Below are 23,999 nucleotides of genomic sequence, written 5' to 3' on the forward strand. Positions count from 1 at the left end.
TTTTGGCTTTTGTGCTTCTTTTTCAGTAGAACCAGCATAAGACATAAAAACATTTTTCCCAGCTCCCTGCAGGCGCCTCCCACCTGCTGCCCACGCCGAGCTCCCCCGGGAAAACCGGGCTTCAGGGGAGCCCAGATCAGTGTCTGGGGTTGAAGGTGAGTGGAGCTCCAACTCCCTCTGAAACCTGTGACCTGCAGGAGGGGCTTCTCTTTCACGGGCCCAACTCAGAAAGGGGGTTGGGTTTGCGACACTGAGGTTTCAAGGGTAGACGGTCAGGCACGGAAAAGCACTGAACGGTGGTAGGTCTCAGGTGCCCAGGAAGCCCGTACCCTCATTCTCCACCTTTTCCCACCAACCCTTCCAAGGGGAGCCTAAGCCCTCGGGTCACTTAAGCCCTGGTCACAGGTGCTCCGGGCCCACTGCAGCGCCAGCCCCGGGTAGTCAGAAGCCCCAGGCACCAGGCCCAGTCGGTCAGGGTTGACCCACCGCCTTTGTTCCCAGGCCGCTGCTTCTCCCTAGCATCCGGCAGCCGTCATGGTGGTGCCTCTGGGGTGCTGGCTGTCCAGGTCCTCAGACCAGCAGCCCCTTCAGTGGGGCTCCCCGGCAGCAGCAGGGAGCAGGGCTTGTTAAGCTCAGAGGCACTCCAGCAACACCCTGTCCCATCAGCTTGGGTTGGCAGGCACATGGAAGCCGGCATCTTTGGGTCCCAGGCAGGGAGGGGTGCAGTTTCTCTCCTGGAGACTTGAGACCTTCACAAAAGTCCAGCCCATCCCTCCCAGCCCGGCCTGCCCCTGCTGAGTCTTGTCCCTCAGAACGCAGAGCTTGCAGAGCCTCCCCGCCCACATGGTGCAAGGCTTCCCCCACCGCAGCTCCCAACAGGCCAACAGTGAGCCCTCCTTCCCCTCGAGCCTGGACACCATCACCCTCAGCTCAAGGGTGTAGACCCAGACCCAGCACGTTCTAGGGGCTCGAACTAGGGAAAACCTGAAATGCTCCGAGGCCAGCCATGTCCCACTACAGAGACAGGGATGAGGGAGGGAGGGATGGAGGGAGGGCAGCCTGACTGCAGGAGTCAGCTGGAGTTTAGTACCCACCCCACCCCCACCCTCCAAGTAAGGCAGCTGCTGCCAAAATGCATTCAGAACAGCTTGAACTTTAATGGACACTCGGTAACCCCTTCTTGGCTGAAGGCCGTTTGAGGAGGTTCCCACGGGCAGCATTTGCCACCCTCAGGACAAAGGGACAGGTACACAGGGTGAGGCAGGGAACCTGAACGCTGCGGAGTGGCGATCAGTGGGCCGCTCGCACCGGGCCAGGACTGGCGGCACTAGGCCTGGGGCTCGGGCACCATCCTCCACCATTTGAAGGCAAAGGGCACCCGGCGGATGTTGGCACAGGCACAGAAATCCCCGATTTCGGTCAGGTAGCAGTCGAAGTCATCGATGAAGGTGCACTTGAAGCCCAGGGGCTCGAGCAACTGGCAGATTTTTTCTTCCAGGCAGCAGGTACCCTTGATCTGGGGCCCAAAAGGCTTGGGGATGCCCAGATTCTTGCCCATCACAATCATCTGCAGCTGGCACACAGGATGGGCAAGGCCGAGGTAGGGGTCAGAGCCATGGAAGACAGCCTCCTCACCCCACCCCGTCCCTCCTCTCGGTGCCATTGGGTCCGACCCAAGGGGAAGCACAGGCTGTGTTCAGGCTTGGCCGCAAGCAGTTTCTCTAGACTGTCCCTGCAGACACCACCAGTCAACCGCAGCAAGATCCAGCTCACTTTTGCTTAACCTTCCCCTGGCTCGGACCTGTTTCAGCAACACTGAAATCCTGTTGGGCCAAGGTCTGGCTCTGCAGACTTCTGGGGTCCCTTGTTCTACTGCTCTTCTCTTGCTCTGGACAGGAAGTTTCCTTTACACTGTAACCCAGGTGCCTCTCCCCCCCCCCCCCCCAGCTGTCGGTTGATCTCCATCCATTTCTCAATTCCAGCCTCTACTTCCTCAAAGACGTTTCCCCCACTGCTACGCACGTGGGCTCCCAGGGCCTGTGTCGTGCCCAGAGGGCCCCCTGGCCTCCTAGAATTAAAAGCCACCTATATGTGACCAATGCTGCAGGGCCTGTGTCCCTGGGACTCAGAAGAGGGTAAGCAGTGCCCCCATCCATGACGTGGGCCCATAGCATTCCCTCGAGGTTGGGATGAGCCCAGGGCCTGGGGCTAGTCACCCAGCCTGGCACCTGCTGGCCTGTGCCCTGTAGCAGTGTTCCCCTCCCTGGGAGGGAGAGAAGCTTCCATCTCCCCTCCTCCCAGAGCACTCCTGCCTGCTATGCCCGAGCCTCAAGCCCAGTATCATGGAGGTCCAGAGACCAGCCAGGGTTGGCACAGCAGCCCCCCGCGCCACCCCTGCGCGCCTCACCAGGTCAGGGAAGTAGGGCCTCGCGAAGAACTTGCCGGTCTGCTCGCTGGAGGGCACGTTGGTCAGCTGCTCCAGGCAGAAGAGCTGCGGGATGTCGATGATGTCCCTCTCAACCAGGCCCAGCTCCTTCTTCAGGATGTCGCGGTTCAGGTTGATGCACTTCTGCGGGGCGGGGAGATGGGAGTCGGTGGAGCCCGGGGGGGCGACCGCCTCCATCACTCCCCGCAGACGGGCAGCCCGCCCTCTGATAACGCACACACGGTCTGTCCAGGGGGAGCGGGGCTCACGAGAGGCCGGGACCTCACAGCTGGTCTGTGCGGGCAGCAGCCAGTTTGATGCCGCTGCAGCGTGGGCGTCGTTTGGCCCTTGAGCCTGGCCAGGGTGGAGGGCCAGGGTGGAGGGCCAGGGTGGAGGGCCAGGGTGGAGGGCCAGGGTGGGAGGAGTCCTCAGGAGGCACCCTGCTTCCTTCCTTAGGGACGTGAGCAGTTGCCCCCACACCTTGGGGCACGCTCCTGCTCAGACCACCTATTTCCCGGGTCTTGACAAAGGGCTCACGACCTCCACCCTCAGGAGTCACCGGGGCTGAGTGCTAAATTGACCCCATACCTGGCCAGCACCCACCCTGCTGTACCCAGAGGCCATCCCTGTTCAGCAAAGGTCAGCACCGCCCTGACACCGAGGCACAGCACACCCCCCTCAAGCTTGGAGCCCTAAGGTCCCTGTCAGCAAAGCTGTTTGTGCTGACCCCATGACCTTGGACAAGTCCTTGCCCTTTTCCAGACTTCCGCTTCTTCCCCGGAAGTTGGAGGATCTCTTCTGGGAACAACTCTGCTCCCAGCCAGTGGTTCACGGGGTGAGGCCCGAGGTGCTGGCTGGCCCCGAACACAGCTCGTGGGCCACTTCAGGAAGCATCTGGACGATGCTTGCACTTGGAGCTTCTTGGGGGGGGAGTGGCGGGAGAGGGGCCCTCTGTTTTCTGGTCCAACACCAGGCAACTTGAGGGACACAGAGCGCCTGTCTTTGGGGCTCAGCTTGGGATCACGCCCAGTTCTCCCCACAGTTAGGCTCACACCTGGGCGCTAAGCCTCACTATCCTCCTGTGCTTCGGGGACTGAGCTCGGGGATCTCGGAGCTGTCATGATGCCTGGGCTAGAGCCCTTGCCAATTAGGACTTCCTCCCCCCACTCCTTTGGGGAAGGTCCCTCACACCCTTGGCCCCTACCTCTACGTAGTCATTCTGCTTTCTCATGTTTTTGTCAGCCAGAAGCTGATTGATGGTGTTGGCCTGCCGCCCTGTAGGGAAAAGGAGAGGGTGGGAGGGCAGTAAGGCCAGGGAGTGGGGCCACCCGGGGCCAGGCTGACCCCCCAGGGCACAGCCCACTGGGTGTATTGTTGCTCCTCTGTCTGATGGGCGACCTGGCTAGTCTCCAGTGACCTACTCAGGTCACCTGTCACATCTGGGGACTGACATACATCAGGGCTCTTATTAGACCCCAGGGAAGACTTTCACTGCCACCTGCCTCTCTGGCCCTGGTAGGAGGGGAAGCAGCCTGGAACGAGTCAGCAGGTGCCTCCTACCTGCACTCACATCTCCCCTGGGCAGCGCTGTGCATCATTTGACCCAAACAACCCAGCCACCTTCTACGGGGGACCTTGACTAGATTATTTATTCCTCCAGTTGCTCCATCTTTGAGACAGGGGCCAGCTCAGGCCCCAGCTGACGTCACACAGTCTTTGGCATGTGGGGTGTGATACTTGGTTCGTGCTCAGTAAATGTCACCTTCTGGAAGTGCTTCTGGGACCCATGTGGTTCCTGGGCCCCGCCCCAAAGGTTGATTCACCAGGTCTGGCGTGGGGCTGAAATATTGTGTTTCCAACAAGCTTCCCAGAGACGCTGAAGCTGCACTTTGTGTAGCATGGGTCTAGAGAACTTCCCAGCAGCCCCCCTCTGGGGACCCACGGAGTTTCAAACAGAATGACTGTGCCCCAGCCAGCCGTCCAATCTTTGCCTGTCCACCTAGGTTTTCCACGTGGGTGACCTGGGGACCTCTGAAGTCCCAAAGCCCAGGCACCTGACTCCACATTTCCTGAGCAGACAGACGTGAGTGTTGGTAGCACCTGGTTTTGTCGCACCCCCCCTCCCCCCCGCTGCCCGCCACAGAGCCTCCTTCTCATCCGCTCAGCCACCTCTCTGCCACCCCAGAACTTCTGATTGGCCTGGGCGGCCCTAGCACTGCTGGAATAGCCCCGAACCAGAACAAGCTGTGCTCATGTGCTACACGTTAGGCTTTGATGCTTCCCTGGGATTCTTTGAACCAGGAGGAATAAAGGAGAAGCAGCCCTCTAGCAAGGACACCCTGGAAAGGAGGAGCTGGCCTCTGCTCCAGCGCCGGGGGCTTTCCTCACCGTTAGAAAGGAGCTGGTCCTCCCGGACCTCTTCAAACAGAGCCATGTCCCCGTAGCCCTCCTTCTGTTTCTCCTCGAACAGTCTGTAGCAGGAGCTGGGGCTGGCCAGTAGCAGCCGGAAGCCCTGGGGAACAGCTCGGGTCAGATGCAAGCTTCCCCGCCAGAAGCTTCTAAGGAGTTTGAAAAGGTGGGAGACACCCTCCCTCTCCCCCACCCCCCCCACCCCCTCCAGACCTTTTCACCCTCACTCTTGTCCTGTGTGGGGATGAAGCACATGAACTCATCCATGTGGCCCACCATCAGCCAGTCCGAGAAGAGCTCCACCGGGGCCTGGACTCGCTGGGCGTAGAGGAAGTCCCGGAGGGCCTTGCTCATGTCTCGGCCCTCCTTGCTAAGGGAAAGACGGAACAAACAGCCCTCGAGCCGACATGGTGTGTGTTGGCGGCCACCTGCTCGGGGGTCAGGCTCCCTTCAGCTAACCGGCTGCTCTAACCCTTGGGCCCAGGTGCCCGGTCCATAAAGGAGGGGGTGGCTAAGAATCCCTTCCCCTGGCCCAACTCAGGGCCAAGCCAAGGGGTTCTAGCTAGATCAGTTCTGAGCCCTGGGATGCAAGGAGCTCTTAGCTTTGGATTAACAACCACCCAGAAGTCCACACACCTCGTAGAAATTAGCTCCTGCTGGCCACTAGGCCACTCACCTTTAACATCCCTCCGATCTAAACCCTGGAATTGCCACTCAACAGGATGAGCCGTGTGTCTGCTTTTTCTATCTATAATCTCCCACGACAAAGACTCAAAAATCCTTTCTTAGCAGTTTAGAGAATGATCCAGAGCAGATGACCTGCTGAGTCATGTGTAAGTCAGGCGGAGCCAGAGGAGTTACCAGGTCCCTTTAGTGTTAGGGCAGTTGGCCACCACCTGGCCCCTTGCCTCACCTGGGGTAAAAGCAGCTGCCAATGAGGATCCTGCCTAGGGGGTACTCTTTCCCTTCCACCTTGACAGGTGGGGACACCATCAGGTTCCCAATGGAATCCATGCTGGCCACCCTGTGGTCCTTGGTGCACTGGATCACGTAGCCAACCCCGGGGCTCTGGAAGACGACGCAGCGGGGCGGGCGGGCGGGGGGGGGGGTAGGTTAGGAAGGATGGGTGTTCAGCCCCAGGCTCATCGCTAATCCAGACTCTCAGAGTCCCACACCCCCTGCCCCCAGAGGCCCCTCGGGCCCTCCCCCGCTTGGCACCCCCCTATCCCTTCTGGGCAGGTGGGATGGGGTCTGATCGGCCACACTGAGCCCCACACCAGTGAGTATTTCATGGGGAAGTCTTCCAGCGTGAGGACCCGAGGGGTGTCCAGGACCAAGGAGAGCGTCTTGTGGGGCGCCTGGGTGTAACAGAAGGCCATCTCGTCCTGGAGGAGACAGGAGGAGGAGTTGAGTCCCCTTGCTCTACCGGCTGCTTTCCTGCCCGGGTCTGGCTTGCCAGTCCCAACACTCCCTGCACACAGGCTGCCTCCAAGGGACAGGGGGTGAGGCACCAGGAACCCCCATCTGCCAACTCCTGCTTGGGCCTTGAACCTCAGCCGGACATCCCCCCTTCTTTGGGGGCTTTTCCAGACCCTTCTCTGCATCACGTTTAAAACCTGGGCCACCTAGATCCTCCCCGCTCTTCGCGTCTGCACCCCGTCCACACACACACAAGCCTCAGCGTCTTCAGGTGGGAGGTGGACTCCTCCCTGAAGCCAGATGCTGTGGGGCCCCTACAACCAGTTCACTCGGACTCTTGCCCCTTCCCTAAGGCCACTTCTCTAGTTCTCAGCCAGAGGGGGCTCTTTAAAAACCTAAGTCAGAACATTTCACTCTGAATTCTCCCCTTTCGACATCATCCCACCTTGTGAACTCGTGTCTAGTCCTTACCTTGACTTAAAAAGGTCTCTAGTATAGGATCTGGCTCTTTCCTACCTCTGGCCTTTCTGCTCTGACCTGGCCACACAGCCCTTCCGTTCTTCTGATCCTCCGAGCACACTCCCACCCCCTCCACCCCATCGGGGTCTTCCCATCAGCTGTGCTCCTACCCGAAGAGCTCTAATATCTCATGTAGCACCTACCCCCAATCTTTGCGTGGCCAGCTGGGTTTCCTGAAGTTGAAGGTTTTCCTGACCACCCCAAACTGCCTAGTCTGGCTAGAGACTCACTATGGCATCTTGCTTTCCCAGTGCTTAGAGCCCTGTGTCCTTGCTAGTATAGGAGCACGATCTGTCCCATTGTCCTCTACCTCCAGGACGTAGAATGGTGGCCAGTGTACAGTCCTCACTCAGCCACCAGGGGAGAGGGGAGCACCAGACCTCAGGGCTCCAGCAGTCAGGCTGGACACTGGAGGGGTAGCCCTGCTCCGACGGCCCGGGGGTGAAGGTACTAGACTGTTAGCACCTAGGTGTTCTGTGGTCTCGAACACACACATCGTGGAATGGAAGGAAGTTGGACCCTAAGCTATCCCTTAGTGGCTAGGACTTGGGCACGTCATTCCATCTGAGTCCTTGCTAAAAGTCCTAGGAACAGATCCCCTCTGGTTAGTCTGAGCTTTGCTGGGCAGGTGGAGTGGTCACATGAAGCTGGTCTGAGATGCCACATGCAAGTCTCCCAGCCCCTCCCCAACAGGTGGGTTTACCTGGAGCCACCTGCCCAGGCGGTTGGGGTCCTCATAGACAGATGCCACCTGGCTGTTACTCTTCTCGCTCAGCTCCATCACCGTGTTCACAAAACCCTGGACCTGCAGCTCTCTGCCACAGGAGAGACGCCAACTGTGGGGAGGCCCTCGAGGCTCCCTCCACCCCGTCATGGCCTCACTCTCCCAGGGGCAGGAGGGACACCACCTTCTGGGCAAGAGAGATTATGCCCCCAGCCCCGAGGTAAGCAGAGCTGCTGTCCCCCACCTCCTGGAGCACAAGCTGGTTCCTCGATTGGGTCTCACTCAGCGGCACCCAGCTCATGCAGTCAGGTCAAGGGTTACCAGTTTCCATCCCCAAGAGCTTGCTTTGTCCCTGTCCTGCTGTCCCTCCCCATGTGTGCCTCCCAGCCCCGCCCCAGGCTCTCCCACACCTCAGTCTACCCAGAGGGCAGACTTCTACCCGGAAGGAGCTATAGTTTTCTCCCAAGAAGCCAAGCAGCCAAGCACCCCCGCCATGGGAGGCCAACAAGGTTGCCACGTTTGTGTGGTTGATGGGGAGGTAGGTCTTGGACGCTGGGATCGTAGTGCTGTCGTGCACAGCCACGTGGGACCAGGACGCACAGCTGTTCCTTGTTGGGGATAAACAGTAATGTTTGAGGTAGACATTAAGACCACTCATTTTATAAACAGATCCTTGGGACGCCTGGGTGGCTCAGGGAGTGATCCTGGAGTCTCGGGATCAAGTCCCGCATCAGGCTCCTTGCAGGGAGGCTGCTTCTCCCTCTGCCTGTGTCTCTGCCTCTGTGGATCTCTCATGAATAAATGAATAAAATCTTAAACAGATCCTCACAAGCTGAATGCCAGTGGGGTCACTGTTGGGAAGTGCCAAAATGGAGATTCTAGTCTGGTTCCACGTCCAAGACTTCCATCGTTATTCTGTGGCCCTGAAGAACCGATCTCTCTGGTCAACAGACAAGGCTGCCGGTAGCTGACCAGGCTGACCAGGTCTGGAACAGTCTGAGGACATGTGCTGGGGGAAGGGCGTGTGGCCCCAGGCTGGCAGCCACGCTGGGTCAAGCTGTGCCTGCAGGCCACCCTCTAGGGGAGAGTCTTAGAAGACCAGGCTTTCAGCAGATGCCTCTTATGAGCGAGCTTTGATCTTCAGATACAAAAGACAAAGTAGAAAGATCTGGCGTCTGGGTATCTTATCAGCAAAATCCCTGGAGCGCTTTCACTTTTTAGTCTGAAGCCTGGCCTTCCTCTGGGGTCCCTTCTGGAAGGCCTCTCCTGCGGAAGGGCTAAGCTTTCTTCCATCCCCACCAGGCCTGGAAAAAGGAGCGTTGCCCCTCGCCATGAGGCACTGCTCGGGACACTTGCACTTCCTCCAAGCTCTCCATCTGGCATCTGGTTCCACCCCCTCCCAGCTCCCCCTTCGCTGGGACCTCTGGTCCTCAGCTGCTGGTCCCCCCGGCTTTCTGCTTCTTGGCCTTCCTCTTTCCCTTGGCCTGGAACCTAGGATCGTCGTCCTAGTTCTATGCTTGCCCGCGCACTTGGGGTGACTCGCTTGGCAGAGCCCAAGCCTGGTTAGTCCAGTTCCACGTTTCTTCCCTAGAACTCGAGTTACTGAGACTAGCTGGAGAAGAGCCGCTGGTGACAAGGGGGAACTGGTCCTAGTCCCCGACAGCTGTCGTCCTAGCACATCCCTCTTCCTTTCGCTCTGCTCTCCCTCCCAAGCTGCGAGTGAGCAGTCCTTGTACCTACAGACAGGACCTGTAGACACGTCCTACCAGCCTGATTCCTGGAGCTGCCACTCCCCTCCCCTCGGATTTTTCCTGCTCTGCTGGGTCATTCCATTAGCATCGTTCTTTGCTTTCTACCTTAAAAACCAGCCTTCCCTTGGCTTCATATCCCCTTCTCGCTTCCCATTTCTTCAGAGTTTTGCCAAGTACTCCCTTCCCATTCGTCCTTCAGTGCTTCCAAACCCACCTCGTAGGATTTCTTGCTGCATGGTGCATGGCCCCTATCTTGCCAAAACCAGCGGGCATCTTGTTCTCTTGGGGTTTCACACAGCTGGCCCCTCACCTTTGCCGCTGAGTCTCCCCCTCTCCTGGTTTCTAACCGAACCTCCTCTGCCTTCTTGGTTGCCTTTGCCAGATTCTTGCCCAGACTAGCGTCAGGTCACCCCAGAGCTCACGGCCCAGCTGCCTTTCCTGGGTACAGTACTCCTCGTGAGCACGGCTAGGCCTGTGGCTGTGAACATCCTCCACCTGCCAGGGACACCCAGACTCATCTGGAGCTTCCAAACTGTCCACGGAGCTCCAGAAGTTTAGAAACCCAGTGGATGCCCCCAGCTTTAAGTCACCAGGACCAGAGCACCGACTCTACCCACGTCAGCAGTGGTATCACCATTCACCTTACTGTGGACCCCAAGCCCAGGGGACAGTCTTGTTTCCTTATAGCCCATGTGTCAGCAAACCTGGGTCAGGGGGTGGGCAGGGTCCACCTTCAGTGCACCCCTGAATCTAACCTCTGTGCTCCCACCCCCTGGCCTGAGCCACTACTGTGTCTGGCTCACACTGTTGCAGCAGCTGAGCCGGTTCCTGCCTTCTGCTTATGCCCCGGTTTTCCAGATGGTCGGAGCGATCGTATAGACAGGGCCCTTGATGGTCTCCTGCGGGTTTTACCAGCCAGGGCCCTTTGTCCCCTTCTCCATAGGGATGTGGCCACCTAGCTAAGACGCCAGTCCTGGCTTCCCTGCCCTCAGATGTGGCCCTCTGCAGGCCGTGAGCACTTGAGAAGTAGTTCAGGAGACTTCCAGACCTCAGCAGTGCCAAGTGACAGCTTTGCCCGACTTTGACACTTCTTTCCCAGGGGCTGGGACTGGACGTGCTTGGGCCCAGCCTCCATCACGAAGATGAAGATGCCACCCCAGGGGCAGCCCGAGGGTTTCTTACCTGCACAGATAGACCTCCAGAGGCATCTGGGTGCTGGGAATAAAGACGCAGGGGGCCACCCGAAACACTACCGTGTCTTTGTACACCAGGGTCTCTGGAATGGACTGCAACGGCCCCCACGGCCCCATCAGCGAGCTGCTTCCACCTCCCCATCCCCCTCGTCCCCACACTCTCCCCCTCCCACGCGGGCCCCGGGCTGCTGGTCTACCTGGGGACCTACCGGGTCCTGAGGTTCTTCCACCAGGGAGACGGAGTAGGAGATCAGGCCCGAGAAGTCGGCAGACGGGAACTCGATGGCTTCCACGTAGAAGGTTTCCTTCAGGTTGTTCTCCAGCGGGGCGAACGTGTAGGTGCACTGGCCGGGCCCCAGCAGCACCTCAAAGGTGCTCGAGCTGTCTCCTGGGGACAGAGGGATGGGCCAGCTGCCGGCGCAGCCCAGTGCCTGCCTGTGCACCGGACCCTCGGGGTGCCGGCTCCCTGCTCCGGGGAGAAGCCAGGCTGGAAGCCCCCCGGGGAACAGGAGCCAAGCTGGCTTTCTGTCCCTGTGTTTCTGGTGTTTAGGGCTTAGTGGACAATCCACTACTCGTTCCCGAACGGGGGCCAAGGCTCAGCGACCCAGCTCCCAGACCCATCCCACATCGAGGACAGGGGTTCAGATGAAGATCCCCGCCTTCCCGGCCCTCAGGCCAGGGCAAGACCCGAGGGAGGCGGATCTACACTTGGGCCAGCTTTGGGGAGATCCTAAAAAGCCTTAGAGGGGAGAAGCTACAAGGGGCGGCTTGGCAGCCTCATCTGAAAAGTCCGAGCCTGCCCGAGTAAGCGCTAGGGAGGCGTCCGTGGGAATGGCCTGTCGGACAGGGCAGGCCTCGGAGCGTTTCCTGAGAAGCCAAGGAAAGTTCCCCTCAGCTGTGCAGAGCCCAGCGCTCCTTGGGGTGTGAGATACAACACCACGCACAGAAGAGAGAAGTGACCCCACCCTGTGGTCATATCTAGTTAATTCAGTCCCAGATCGGTTCGTTCTCCGTTCACAGAGGAGGTCCTGACCCGAGGCCACCGAGCTTCCCCACCGGACCTTCCTGCCACCACCTTCGGCCTTCTGACTCCTTCCCGGTGTGGCCACTCTACCCTGATGGCAGCTGCTCCCACTCAGAGCCTCTAGACAGCCTCCAACTCTAGGAAATCCCAGGTCTACCTCGGTCCACCCAGGCCCCGGACCATCTGGGCACTGCGTCCTCTCACAGCAGGTGCCAGCAGATGGCTGCTGCAGCCACCGCCACCTCCGGGCACAGGCTCGGCTCCAGTTCACCGGCCCCTCGCTCTGGAGGAGCACACTGTGGTGGCCCGCGTGGGGCTGTGGGTCCAGACAGCTGCTAGCTCCCGGTCACTCTGCAGAAATCCTTACAGGCACCCAGGCCTCGAAGGAGAAAAGCCGGACAAGATAGAATCTGCCACCAGAGCCCCCGAAGCTGCTCAGCACAGGGACACAGCCCTTTCAACTGGCTGCAGAGGTTCGCAGCAGGTAACTTGGAGCCCTGTGGGGTTCCCAGCTACCCAGACAGGCCTGTGCTGGCCACCACTCGGCACCCCAAAAGCTGCTACCATAGGCCTAGCACCTTCCACTGCACCAGGGCCCCGAGCTCCACCCAAAGCTGACTCGGCATGGAGTGGTGGGAGGCAAGGGGGTCCCAGGTCTGCCTGCCACGGGCCTTCCCAGCCACTTCAGTTCTTCTGCCGTTGACTGGGGGAGGGGGTGCTTCTCTTCTAGCTGCTGGTGTTTAAGCTCGGCTGAAGTTTTGTTGTGCACATACTATGTGCCGGGAACCGTGGCGGAGACCCGTGGATTCCTATGCACCTTCTCCCCACCTTGGGGGCAGAGGCTGTGACTGCCATCCCCGTTACAGGAGTGAGGAGGGAGCAAAGTACCTTGGGCCCCAGACACGCTCTTCTGCCCTCATGCCTGTTCCCACTCAGCTCTCAGCTCCGCTACCTCTGAACTGTCCATGACTGTCCGTCCCTAGCAGGCTTGCAGAGCAGCCAGTGAACCTACCCTTGGAGCTGGAGCCCCAGAACAGAGTAAACACGGGTCGGAGCTGTGCTTTTTTTCTCCTACCTTCTGTGTACCGCAGGGTCTGACCCTCCATACCTCTAGCCCACTTCTTCATCCCTCGAGAATCCTAGTCCCTTGGAAGCACATGCTAGCAGATAATGCCCCCGTCCTCCATGGACTGTTCTAGCACCGGCTCGTCTCTACCACGATTGTGGTCACTGCTTGTCACACCGTAGACCACCCATGAGCTCTCTACTTTGAGCTCATTGCAACGAGCTACAGCTCTGCGCCACCTCGGCCGCGAAACTCCGTGCTCACGGCCCGACACCCCCTCCAAGCAGGTTGTCGTCATCTCGTCTTTTCAGCTCATGTACACTCCACCTCTGATGCTTAACCCCAGCCCCCACCCTGCTGACCCATCTCACCCCCCCACCCCACATGCACGCACATTCTAAGAGCCACAGCTACGCCTGCTCCCTGGCACACGTACCATCGGCTCCCACACCAAGGCCTCCACTCCAGTTAAGCCACATCTGCAGGGCTCTCTTGTATCCGAGCAGCCAGAGGAACCACCATGCTAAACGACCCCACTTTAGCAGGGACCAAGCCTCAGAGCCACCCTCAACCCTGCTCGGGAACACCACGGTCGTGCTGTCCGCTAGCGCACCCGCTTCCCGTGTCCCCAGGGTGGGATGGTCTCCTGTAGCTCCTGCTCTAGATGTGCTTCCTCACCCCCGCCAGATCCGGGCCACCTGCAGGGGTGCTGTGCTCTTCCTGCTTCAGACATCACCCCTCCTCCACCTCCACACGGTTCCCTCTACGGCAGAGTCCTCCCACCTGCATCTCCGTCTGCTCGCTTCGCGGTGGCTTCCACCCCCACTGCTCTCATCAAGTTCACAAATGACCATCATTTAGAAAAACCAAGACTTTACCATAGATTTGATTCTTCTAGCAACAGCATTGGCTACAGTCAGTCACGGCCCTCCTGAAAGGCTTCCTTTTCCTTTGTACCAGAACTTCTGCTCCGGCTTTCTAGTTCTCTGGAATCTCCCCTTAGTCATCTTTGCTGTAACTTTTAGAGCAGGGATTCTCAACCTTTAGGCTGCTTCAGAATCACCTGGAGGGCTTGTGAAAACAACGTCTGTGTATCCCTGCCCTGTTGTAGAAGTTAAACATTTTTAAGAATTAAAACTCTAACCCCAATGTGGGACTCGAACCCACAGCCCTGCAATCAGCAGTCACATGCTCCACTGACTGCACCAGCCTGGCATCCGGTTGCCCTGTATTCCTAAGCTGTTTTTATTTTTAAGTAATCTCTACACCCAACACGGAGCTCAAACTCATGACTCCGAGATCAAGTCACACGTTCTACCGACCTAGCCAGATGCCCTTAAGTTTTTGTTTAAAAAAGAAAAAAAGAAAAAAGGAAAAAACAAAAAACAAAACAAAAAAAACCACCCTGACAGCTTGGTACAGGTGATGAAGCACAACATCTTCAGCAAGCTACACATGTCACGGCTTCTGTTGTCTGTACACAGTGGGTCACACTGGGCCAGAGCCTCCTCGGGGCCTGAACCCGGCTTAGACCCCTCGGTTAAGGCTCGCTCCCAGCCCACATACGACCAGCGTGGGCTGCCTCACTCCCAAGTTCAGCCGTGGTCTGCAGAAGAGACGGAGAAGACAAGCTAGCAGGCTGAGCACAGGCGGGGAAGCAGCTGAGGCATGCTCTCCGGTGCAGGAGATGGCGAGATGGGCACGCCATAGCCGAGCACTCCCCAGTCGCCCAGCAGAAGCTGGACTTGGCTTTTGAGAGAAGGCACTGAATCCTACACCTGGTTAGATGCGTCAGAAACAAAACAAAAAGCCTGTTCGTTCAGGGATGTTTTGCTGGACACGCCGACCTCCACTTTCTAAACCAACAGCCTTTGTGGCTTTATCTGTAGAAGGTGAACACGCCACCTGTCTCTCAGGTTGACAGAGCTACAGATGGGATGGGCAGGGGGTGGTGCGATGCCGGAGACGGACATGCCAGCGCCAAGCTGCCACTCCGCTCCTTGGCCTCCGAGTTCTGGGAACAATACGGCGGGGTCTTGGTACAGGAGCGAGATGGCCCCTTCCGGCAGGAGCAACTGGCAGAAGAGCCTGGCTGATGCGTAGGAGGCAACAGCTTCCAGCCAGCATGGGTTTCCTCTCCCCCAGCCACGGGAATCCCGCAGGATGGGCCGCCACTACACCACTGCTACGGTCGCTATTGGGGAAAGTGGCTTAGAGGCACAGCCACTCACCCGCAGGTCTCGGCTTAGTCCGTGGAGGTGGCAGCCAGAGAGTCCCAGGGACGCAAGTGTGGCCACACCAGGCCCCGACCTGCAGCCCCAGGTGGCCTCTGACGGGGTCCCTGCCGCCAGGAGCGATGTGGCCACTGCCGGCCCCTGGGTGCGTTGGGAGAGCAGGTCAAGCGGGAGCTGGCACCAAGAACACTCACTTTGGGGCCGATAGACTCGGGCCTTCCTCGCCTCTTCCTCGGAGGTGTGGAGAACCAGCCGGTATTTCTTTAAAGTGGCGCCGGGCCCTTGAACGTTCAGGGTCATCTGGGACAGGCTCTTTATTTCTGGACAAGAGACAAGGTGAAGGTTTAGGCGCCTCCAGAGGTGGAGGGAGGAGCTGTAGGGCGAGGGCTGGGGCTTGTATGTGGGGGCACTGGGGACCTCCCACCCCGTCTCTGCCCTGGCCCAGCCCCGCAACAGGTGTCTGCAGCAACAGGTGTCTGTGGCTCGCTGCCCCACTTGGCCACAGGCAACTTGCCATCTCTGGGGTCTGCTTGGAGTCAGGGTCAGCATTTGCCCCATACGGCCTGGGAGAGCACCTGGCCCCCACCCCCAAACACAGGGAACGGGGCCTGGCACGGTCAGCTCAGGGAGGGTCCCCCTCCAGCCTTGGTGTGAGCCAGGGCAGCCCCTCCTGCTGTAAGGCCCGGAACCTGGGTCCCAACCACAAATGAGGACCAGATCCAACACTGCTCTTGCCCAAGACAGGTCGGGGTTCCCAGCCCAGGTCACGAGGGGGTTTTTAGGAAGATGCTCGCATCCTCCTCGTGCTTAGTCTTCTCAACTGCTTAGTGAAGCCAGCTGGATCATCCCCATTGTACAGATGGCAAAGCGAGACCCGGTAAGTGGACACGCTCAAGTCCAGAGACAGGAAGTAGTTTGTTGTCCGCCCTCAGGGCCCACACTGCTGCCATGGGGCCGCTTTCTTCCTGGTTACAAGCTCCAAGCCTCTGATGAGGGGTTGTGGGCGCAGAGGGTGGGCCTCCGCCTGGGATCCGTGTGCACTGAGGGGGGCGGCAGCAAAGCCCCGGGAGAGGCGGACCCCAGCAAGAAAAGGTGGCAACAGTCCCAGGACAGTGGCCAGTTCTTACCCTCTGGAAAGAACACCTTGGTGGTCTTCTGGTCTATGATCTGGCCCTTGTCGGCAGGGCTGCAGTTCACAAGCAGGATGGCACCCCAACCGCTAGGACCCCAGACCCAGTTTTTCTGCAAAGACAACAGGAGAGTGGATTCAGGAAGCAGCCAGATAAATCCTGCTTTCCAGAGGCCACCCCACATCGGGAGCAGAGCCAAGGCTTTCTCCAGGGTGATAGGGACCTCCTTGCCAACTCGACACCTAATAGGAGAAGGCAGTGCCAGTGGAGTGGGGCACCCAGGGAGTGGGTCTAGCGGGAGGGAAGAAGCTGGGTGCAGGTTGCAGCTCCCCACCTGGTTTCAGTGCCGGGGAAGCAGGGACAGAGGTACAAGGGAGAGATCTGTCCCACCTAGGGGGCCTGTTCTGGTCGAGCATGTACGACCAGGCCAAAATGGGGACCTACCATCAGATAGATGTGTTTTTAAGGAGCTAGACATGGACTTCATCCATTCTGATTGTAGTGGAGCAATTTGACATCAAAGACACTACAGGATCCAGACAGTGTGAACCCGCGCCCTTCCCCGGGCCGCCTCACCTTGGCCTGCTTGTCACTCGCTATCTCCACCTGCCCACTGCGGTAGATGTCCACGTCCAGGGAGACCACTGAAACAAGAGGGAAAGTCTCCGCCACCCAGACCTGCTGGATGGAGCCTCGCAGCGGCAGGTAAGGCCAGCGCTGCCCAAGGCTGGATCAGGGATGCCCAGTCTTGGGGGCATGAGGTAAGCTGTCGAAGGAGGTTTCTGAGAGGGGAAAGGACCTGAGAAGGTTAACCTTGCACCAGACTCACCCCAGTTGTAACAGAGACACAGAGTGCAGGTGGGGCCGAGAGTAGGTGGGTAGATGGCGGGGTCGCGGGGAAGGTCCCATGCTGCCCGCAGGGACCAGGTCAGGGTGAGGAGGGCGGCCGGGAAGGGACGGTCCATCCAGGACCCACGGGAGGCAGCCTATTGCGGGAAGAGCCCCACAGACCCTCTTGCTGCTGCGAGGCCTGCCCCTCGCCCCGGGGTGGGAGCCCACTCACCAATCCCGGTGAGGCGGAGCACGGCCGTGGCCACGGGGGCGTCCTCATCGGGCAGATAGTAGGAGACCAGAACCTGTGGAGATAGAGCCCAGAACAGGTGGAGCGGAGGCTTCCTACCCACGTCCGGCCATTTGACATCGGTCTCACGTTCCAGCCTCGGAGCTTCTGAGGTCTGCCCGAGTGGGGCAGGGTCCTCCAGGGGCGGGCCTGGCCACAGCCCACCCGAGGCTCCACCCCAAGGGGAGACACCAAGGCACCTGCCCTACGTCATTCAACCAGAAAGGGGTGGCACGAGATGGGAGATCCAGGCTGCCTGGCCCCGGAGGTCGAGATTTAGGCCATGCTGGACATCCTCCTCGCCCTACCCCCACCCTCCTGGGGTCGCACCTGTTGCCTGGAGATGGGCAGCGGGGAAGCAGGGGTGCTTCGGAGTGTTCAGCTGATTACTCAATCAAAGGTAGGACACCTGGGGTGGGGCCTGGAACCAGAGTAAGTCTTTCCTGCGTCCTGCACCAAACTGCTTCCAGAAGGGCCTTTGTACTTGAGACAAACACCTGCGCTTCAGCCACGGGCCCGGCCCACCAAGCCCTCATCACGGACCAGAGAGCTAACCAGTACGTGGGGCCATGTGACCCACCACCTGCTTCCAAATGGAAGCTTCTGTCCTCTAAAGTCCAGGGTCTCCCTAGACGCCTCCTGACGGTGCTGGAGGCTGAGCCCCGGGCAGAGAACACTGCTCAGGTCCTCCGGGCTCAGCCAGGACACCTCACAGCCGTGAATCCTACCTGTGAGCTACGCAGGGCTTAAGTGTGCTGCCTGCCGCCGAGGGAGGCCCTGCGCTGGGCACAGAGCGCCAGCCGACCATTCCAGCAAGTTCTGCAGACCGCGTGCCCTAGTCCTCGCCCCCACTTCACATTGGGGGCACCTGGTGGGGGCTATGAGCCACAGAAGCCAGGGGCCCACCCAGAGGCTGGCGTAATTGGCAGGGGCTGTGGCCGGGGTGGCGAGTTTTTCAAAGTCCCCGGTGGTTCCAATCACCCTGCACGGGCCGTCAGCCGCCGCCACAGAGCCACCACCAAGCGGAGCCCGCCTCACAAGCTCAGCCTCCCGCCACCAACGGTGCCCTTTGGGAGACGGCTTGCCCAGGAGAAAGAACACGGCCCTGGGCTCCAGTCCTCGATCTGCCCCACTCTAGTCACGTCATTCAGGCTGGGGAGAGGTCATTCTGTGCCTCAGTTTCCTTGTGTGTAAGTGGAGGGAAGGCGGACCTCCTGACCTCCAGATAGCCAGCGCACAGCCTTCGATACACGTTAGCTCTTAAGTCTCATTAAAATCTCCACCCCGCAAAATAGAAAAATAATGAAGGGCACCTGGGGGGGCTCAGTGGCTGAGCGTCCGCCTTGGGCTCAGGGCATGATCCCGGGGTCCTGGGATCGGGTCCCACATGGGGCTCCCCGTGAGGAGCCTGCTTCGCCCTCTGCCTGTGTCTCTGCCTCTCTCTCATGAATACATAAAATCTTAAAAAAATAAGATCTCCACACCCCCAAGGACCAGCCTTAGTCAAAAAGCTCATCTGCGTTTTGCCGCTAAAACCTTGGAGCCAGACTTTAAAGGCGGCTTGTTGGGAAGCCAGCCCGGTGCGGTCAGGAGGTGGGGAGGAGACAGGCGTGCTTGAGCTTGCATCCGGGTCAGCAGGGGGCCGGGCACCCCCTCTCCTGGGCTCCGGGCCCAAGACACCCCAGCATCAGGAGGCCGCCCTCCCCCCCCCGAGGTGGCCCCGCCCCAGCGCACCTGGTCTCCGTCACTGGCGGAGCTGGGGCAGGTCATCTTCACCAGCACATCCGTGGGATTCGACAGAGGCCACCGGGTCACGGCCGTCCCCTCCTGGCCCGTCCCCGGGAGCGTGCCGTGGAGGTCAACCGAGACCCCTGGGGAGCTGCTGATGGTAAACGCCTCACACCTCTCCGGGGTGCACCTGGTCGGCCCGACGAGACGAGGAGACTTTAGGGCACAAGAGCCTCCCTCCTCGGCCCACAGCACAGCCGGCTCCTTATCCTCTTTCTCCTTAGGGTGCTGAGCCAAAGGCGGGTGCTCAGGGCAGCCTCGTGGTCCTCACAGACCTGAGCCCCCCTCCTACTTTCCCCCACTCCAAGGGCCCCGTAGCCTCCCTCCCACCAGCTCTAGCCCAGACCCCACCCTCCCACCCAGGCTCCAGAAGTCACTAAGGCTACATCTTATTTGTAAGCCCATGAAGAGAGGAGCTGTTTGAGCCAGAAGGGACCCCTATAGGGACCCCTATAGGGAGCCGGGTCTTGGGAGGTCCATGCTGTGACCCCGGGGAAGACTGGAGCTCTCAGGAGCGAGTCATCCCCCCCAAGGCTCCAACTTATAGAACACCCCCCCTTAATCCTCATGGCCTCCTAGAGAGCCAGCCTCATGCCACTTTCACCAGTAAGGGAACAGAACGGGCAAGGCCCTGGTTTCTCTGAGGTCCCACAGCCCATATCGAGCAGAGGCAGGATTTAGGGGACTTGGGTCAGGATTTTGCAGTGTTGGGACTGGGAGGTCCTTAGACACCCAAGCCACACTCCTCGAGGTGAGGCAGGAGCCAAAGCTGCAGAGAAAGGAGGTGACCCCGGCCCCCACATAGTTTAGGGGCAACCCCAGTATGGGAGTCAGGCACCGGCGTCCCTGTGCACACCTGTCCCCCAGGCAACCCCAGCAGAGCCCCCAGCTCCTTACCCATTGACATCCAAGCAGATTTCCATGCCCAGCACACACAGGGCACGGACAGGGCTGTCCAGGGACAGGTGGATGATGCTCTGGAAAGACATGGCACGGCTCTCCAAGCCGACTACCCTCAGACCTACACGACAACCCGAGGTCAGCACAGCAGCCTCAAATAACCCCACTCTCCCCCGACCCCTCCTCTCTTATGGGCTCAGGGCCTCCCCAGCCCGCCCCTTGTTAAGGACACTTCGGCAGCTGCCCAGGTGTGACTGATTTTCCCCAAGGAGACTTGCTGGGGTGGGAGGTGGCGCAGAGGAGCAGGTGGGGTCGGAGCCCGGCCAGCGCTAATCCATCAGCTAGCTAGTTCCTGCAGATCCAGGGCATCTGAGGCTGGCTGCTCAGGTCTCTGGCCTTCAGCTGGGAGCAAGAGGTGGTCTGGGGAGCCCGTGCAGGGCAGGGGTGCAGGGCGACCCGGCCATGGGCTGCAGGACTGGCTCAGCTGGAAGTGTCAGGAATACATATCTGCAGGGTGGGGTGTGGGGCGGTGGTCAGGATGGCAGCGTGTGGCAGCATCTCGGGGCCCTGGGGCCTCAGTTCTAGGGCGTGTGCTTCCTGGAAACTGAGGAGGTGAGCCGGGCAAAGGGCTGGGCCCGGGGTTCTCAATGCAGGGCGGTTGCAGAAATGATCAGGGCGCTCGTCAACGTCATGGACTCCTGGGCCCGCCAGGCCTGGGGTCCCATCCTCAGGTGATTAGGGGCGCGCGGGAGCCCGATGTGGGACTCGATCCCGGGACCCTGGGACCATGGCCTGAGCCGAAGGCAGATGCTTGACAGACTGAACCCCCCCCCGCCGGCCCAGGCACCCCAGCAGCGAACTTTAAAGCAGTGTTCATTTTATGGTTTAAAAGTGAAGGTTTATGGTTGTTTTTTGAAATAAGCACATTCACAGGGTCCCAAGTTCAAAGGGGGCTTGCAACAGCGCCCCCCCTGCTGTCACCTGCCCAGTTCCTGATGGAGGCAGCCAGCGGCATCCGTGTCTGTCCATAGAAACGTCACGCATGACCGGCAAATGCGTGTGCATGTCCTCCCCTCCTCCTTATCTTTACGTGCGTGGCAGCACACGCTGCCCAGGGTCCGTGTCTCGCTGTCTGCACTTCATGGTGCGACCCGGAGAGAGGCCTTCCTGGCAGCATGTGAAGAGCATCCTCATCCCCCTTCCTGGCTGCAGGGTCCTCCCAGCAGAGCCGGACCGTTGCAGGTAGACTCGTTGGTCTTCAGGCTTTGGCCCTGACGCGCAGCGCTGTGACGGGTGTCTGGTGTGTAACGACCGGCACAGGGGGCGTGAGTTGGGTCCTGAGTAAAGTCCGCTCCGTCAGCCAGGCTTGTTAAATTCGGGACTAAAAGTAGAAGTATCCCTCCTTGGAAGCGTTAAACGCGCAACATTTAACTGTCAGGGGCGGCTTTATTTAGGGGCTTGTCTTGGAGACAGTGGGTGGGCCAGGAAGACCCTAAAAGCCCTTCTGGTTGGGCTGAAAGTGGCAAAGATTCAACAGGGAGGAGGCGCTCAGCCCGAGTGTGCTCACGCCCACGTGTGTGGGGGTGCCCACGTGTGTGGGGGTGCAGAGCACTCTCAACTTGGGGGATGGAGACCCCTTTGGGCCTGGAGAGGACTTGGGGAGATCTAGAGTGGGTCTTGCTCCCCCTCCAGGGGGCTTCCTGTTCATCACTGAATCCCCAGCACCCACAAAAGGGTCCTGGATGTAGGAGATGCTCAATAAATTCTTGTGCAAATGACTACATGACCCCCATTCCCCTCAAAAAGATAACCCAGTGGGCTTCCCTGGGGCTCTCCAAGCAAACCAAGGGCTTTGTGACCCCGAGGCAAGTTTGCTTAGACTCCCACAGCTCCCTGCATGCTTACTCAGTGTACACAGTCCCCCTCGGCTCCTCCACGAAGCTCACTCCCCGGTCACCGGGTCCCACGGTCACTTCAGGTCACTGTGGGGGATGCTATGGTGCGCCACCTGACCCCCTTTGGGATGCAGGCACTCACTCATTCCCCCAGCTGCTGCAGGGCCCCCCTCCTGGAATTGTCCACCCTGCCAGTTCCCAAGGCCACATCCCCCCCCTCTGGGGGCAGCTTCCTCCAACACGGGGGGAGGGGAGGACAAGGGCAGGCTGTTTATCTTAATTCAGGACAACTTCAAGGGTTTATCCCAGCACCAGGGCATCCCCCGGGTCACCCAGAACCATTGTAGCCACCACACCGCTCATTGTCTCCTGCTTCTCCCCCACCTCCCCGCCCCCATCCCCCACCTGCCGGCACATCTCCCCCTCCCCGCATCAGTTTCTGGGAACCAGACACAAAACAGTGACCAGATCATTTCAACTCTGAGGTTCAAAAGTCAAACTCCACACAAAAGAAAACCTCCCACTTGGTTTTATAAAATTAAATCTGCCCCGTACCCCCCCACACACAGAAGACAGGATAATTATGTGGCGTGCAGAGGTGTTAGCCACCACCATGTGGTGATCCTATTGTGTGTAAGTGGATCAGATCGACGCTGTACTTCTTAACCTCGTCCAGTGTTACGTGTCTATTATAGCTCAGTCTTCATTGATTGATTTATCGATTTATTTATCGATTTATTTATTTATTTATTTATTTATTTATTTATTTATTTATTTTCAAGAGAGAAAGCAGAGGGAAGGGCAGAGGGAGAGGGAGAGACAATCCCAAGCTGACTCCGCATTCAGCGCAGAGCCCCAGGCGGGGCCTGATCTCATGACCCTGAGATCAAACCGGAACCAAAACCAAGAGTTGGCGCTTAACCGACTGTGACACCCAGGCACCCCTATATCTTAATGTTTAAAAAGTTGAGTTTTGTCCCTTTGCCATTAGGGTTTATTATTTTTTTTAAAGATTTTATGTATTTATTCATGATGGACACAGAGAGAGGCAGAGGGAGGAGCGGGCTCCCCGCCAATGCAGGACTCGATCCCAGGACCCCGGGATCATGACCTGAGCCAAAGGCAGAGGCTCAACCACTGAGCCCCCCAGGTGCCCTGATCATTAGAGCTTAATGCAGGTGCAACGCTTCAGGCTGTGGAGAAGGGATGCTCAGCTTCTCTCTGCCCCTTCCGCCTGCCGCAGCTGGACCGGGGGGCTCCTGACCTGTGGCATGTGGACTAACAGCCCCAGCCCCATGAGCTGTCAGGTTCTAATCCCTGGAACCTGTGCCACCTCGTACAGGCAGTCTTTGCACATGTGACCACGAGTCCTTGAAATGGGGAGATTATCCTGGCTTTTCTGGGTGGATCCTAAAAGCAGGGACGAGCGTCTTTGTGAAGCAGCAGAGGGAGATTTGCCACATAGAGGAAGGCAAAGTGAGCACAGGAGGGTTCTGGAAGCGTGCCGCGGCCACCAGGAGCTGGAAGAGATGAGGAACGGACTCCTCCAGGAGCCCCCCCCCCGGGGGTGGCACAGCCCTGCCCCACCCCCTTGATCTCAGCCCGCGGACCCTGATTTAGGGCTTCTGGCCCCCAGAACTGAGCGGATCCATGTCTCTTGTGTTATGAACCCCAGTTGGCAGTAACCTGTCACATACGGCAGCCTCGGGAAAGTAGCCTGTGGCCGCTGGCGAAGGGACGGGAGGCAGCTGGAAAGTTCTAGCTTCCCGGGCGCTGTCCTCGGGTGGCTCGGTGCTCCGAGGGGCTGGCAGGACTCACAGCCGGTGCTTTCCCTCCCCTGGGCTTCCCTGGCCCTTGGCAGATGCTCTCACGCCGTGCAAGCGGCCCGCGGAGGCTCACCTGCGTGTGTCGTGGTGCCAAGGCTGCTTCAGTCACCAGCCCGTCCCTGGGTCCTTCTGCAGCCCTACAACCTGGCCAAACCGTTAGCTTTTGTCTGCTGAGCCCGTCGGTCAGGTCTGGGGATGACCTCCTGGGCACAGGCCCCTTGCTGGTCCGCAAAACCCACTCGTGTATCCTTTGCCTGGCAATTTGGGAGGCGAAGCAGCGGACTCTCCTCAGAGAAGCACAGTTCGAGCCAGGTTTTCTGGGATCCCTTTCTGTGTGGTGCGAGGGTGGAGGGGCTGGATGTCCACCTTTTCCACCATCGTACGTTCTCCAACGACAACATGAAACCAGTATCTCCGGGTGTTTTCTGAGCATCTCAGGCTCTATGCAGCCAAGATCTGGCCTTGATTTTTAAAATCTCCAGGCACCAGATGCATCAGATTTTGTTTTCTGCAGAGGAACCTAAGTCCCCATGTCAGGGCCATGAAAGGAAACATAAAGGCCACAGAGGGAGAGGG

At 59.1% G+C, this 23,999-nt stretch overlaps 1 protein-coding gene across 1 annotated transcript; it reads right to left on the reverse strand.

Annotated features, from left to right (window-relative positions):
- Positions 1 to 1,136: 1,136 nt before the first annotated feature.
- PADI6 (peptidyl arginine deiminase 6) lies at positions 1,137 to 19,865 on the reverse strand. Its single transcript, NM_001097547.2, is given in 16 exon segments — positions 1,137 to 1,573; positions 2,408 to 2,569; positions 3,630 to 3,700; positions 4,814 to 4,937; positions 5,048 to 5,204; positions 5,748 to 5,902; positions 6,112 to 6,219; positions 7,476 to 7,587; positions 10,430 to 10,533; positions 10,650 to 10,828; positions 14,959 to 15,084; positions 15,892 to 16,006; positions 16,471 to 16,538; positions 16,958 to 17,030; positions 18,749 to 18,932; positions 19,700 to 19,865. Coding segments are annotated over 16 exon segments (2,076 nt in total). The 5' UTR covers positions 19,792 to 19,865; the 3' UTR covers positions 1,137 to 1,327.
- Between the last annotated feature and the right edge of the window lie 4,134 nt (positions 19,866 to 23,999).

This window comes from Canis lupus, chromosome 2 (assembly GCF_011100685.1).
Source record: "Canis lupus familiaris isolate Mischka breed German Shepherd chromosome 2, alternate assembly UU_Cfam_GSD_1.0, whole genome shotgun sequence".
NCBI classification, from domain to species: Eukaryota; Metazoa; Chordata; class Mammalia; order Carnivora; family Canidae; genus Canis; species Canis lupus.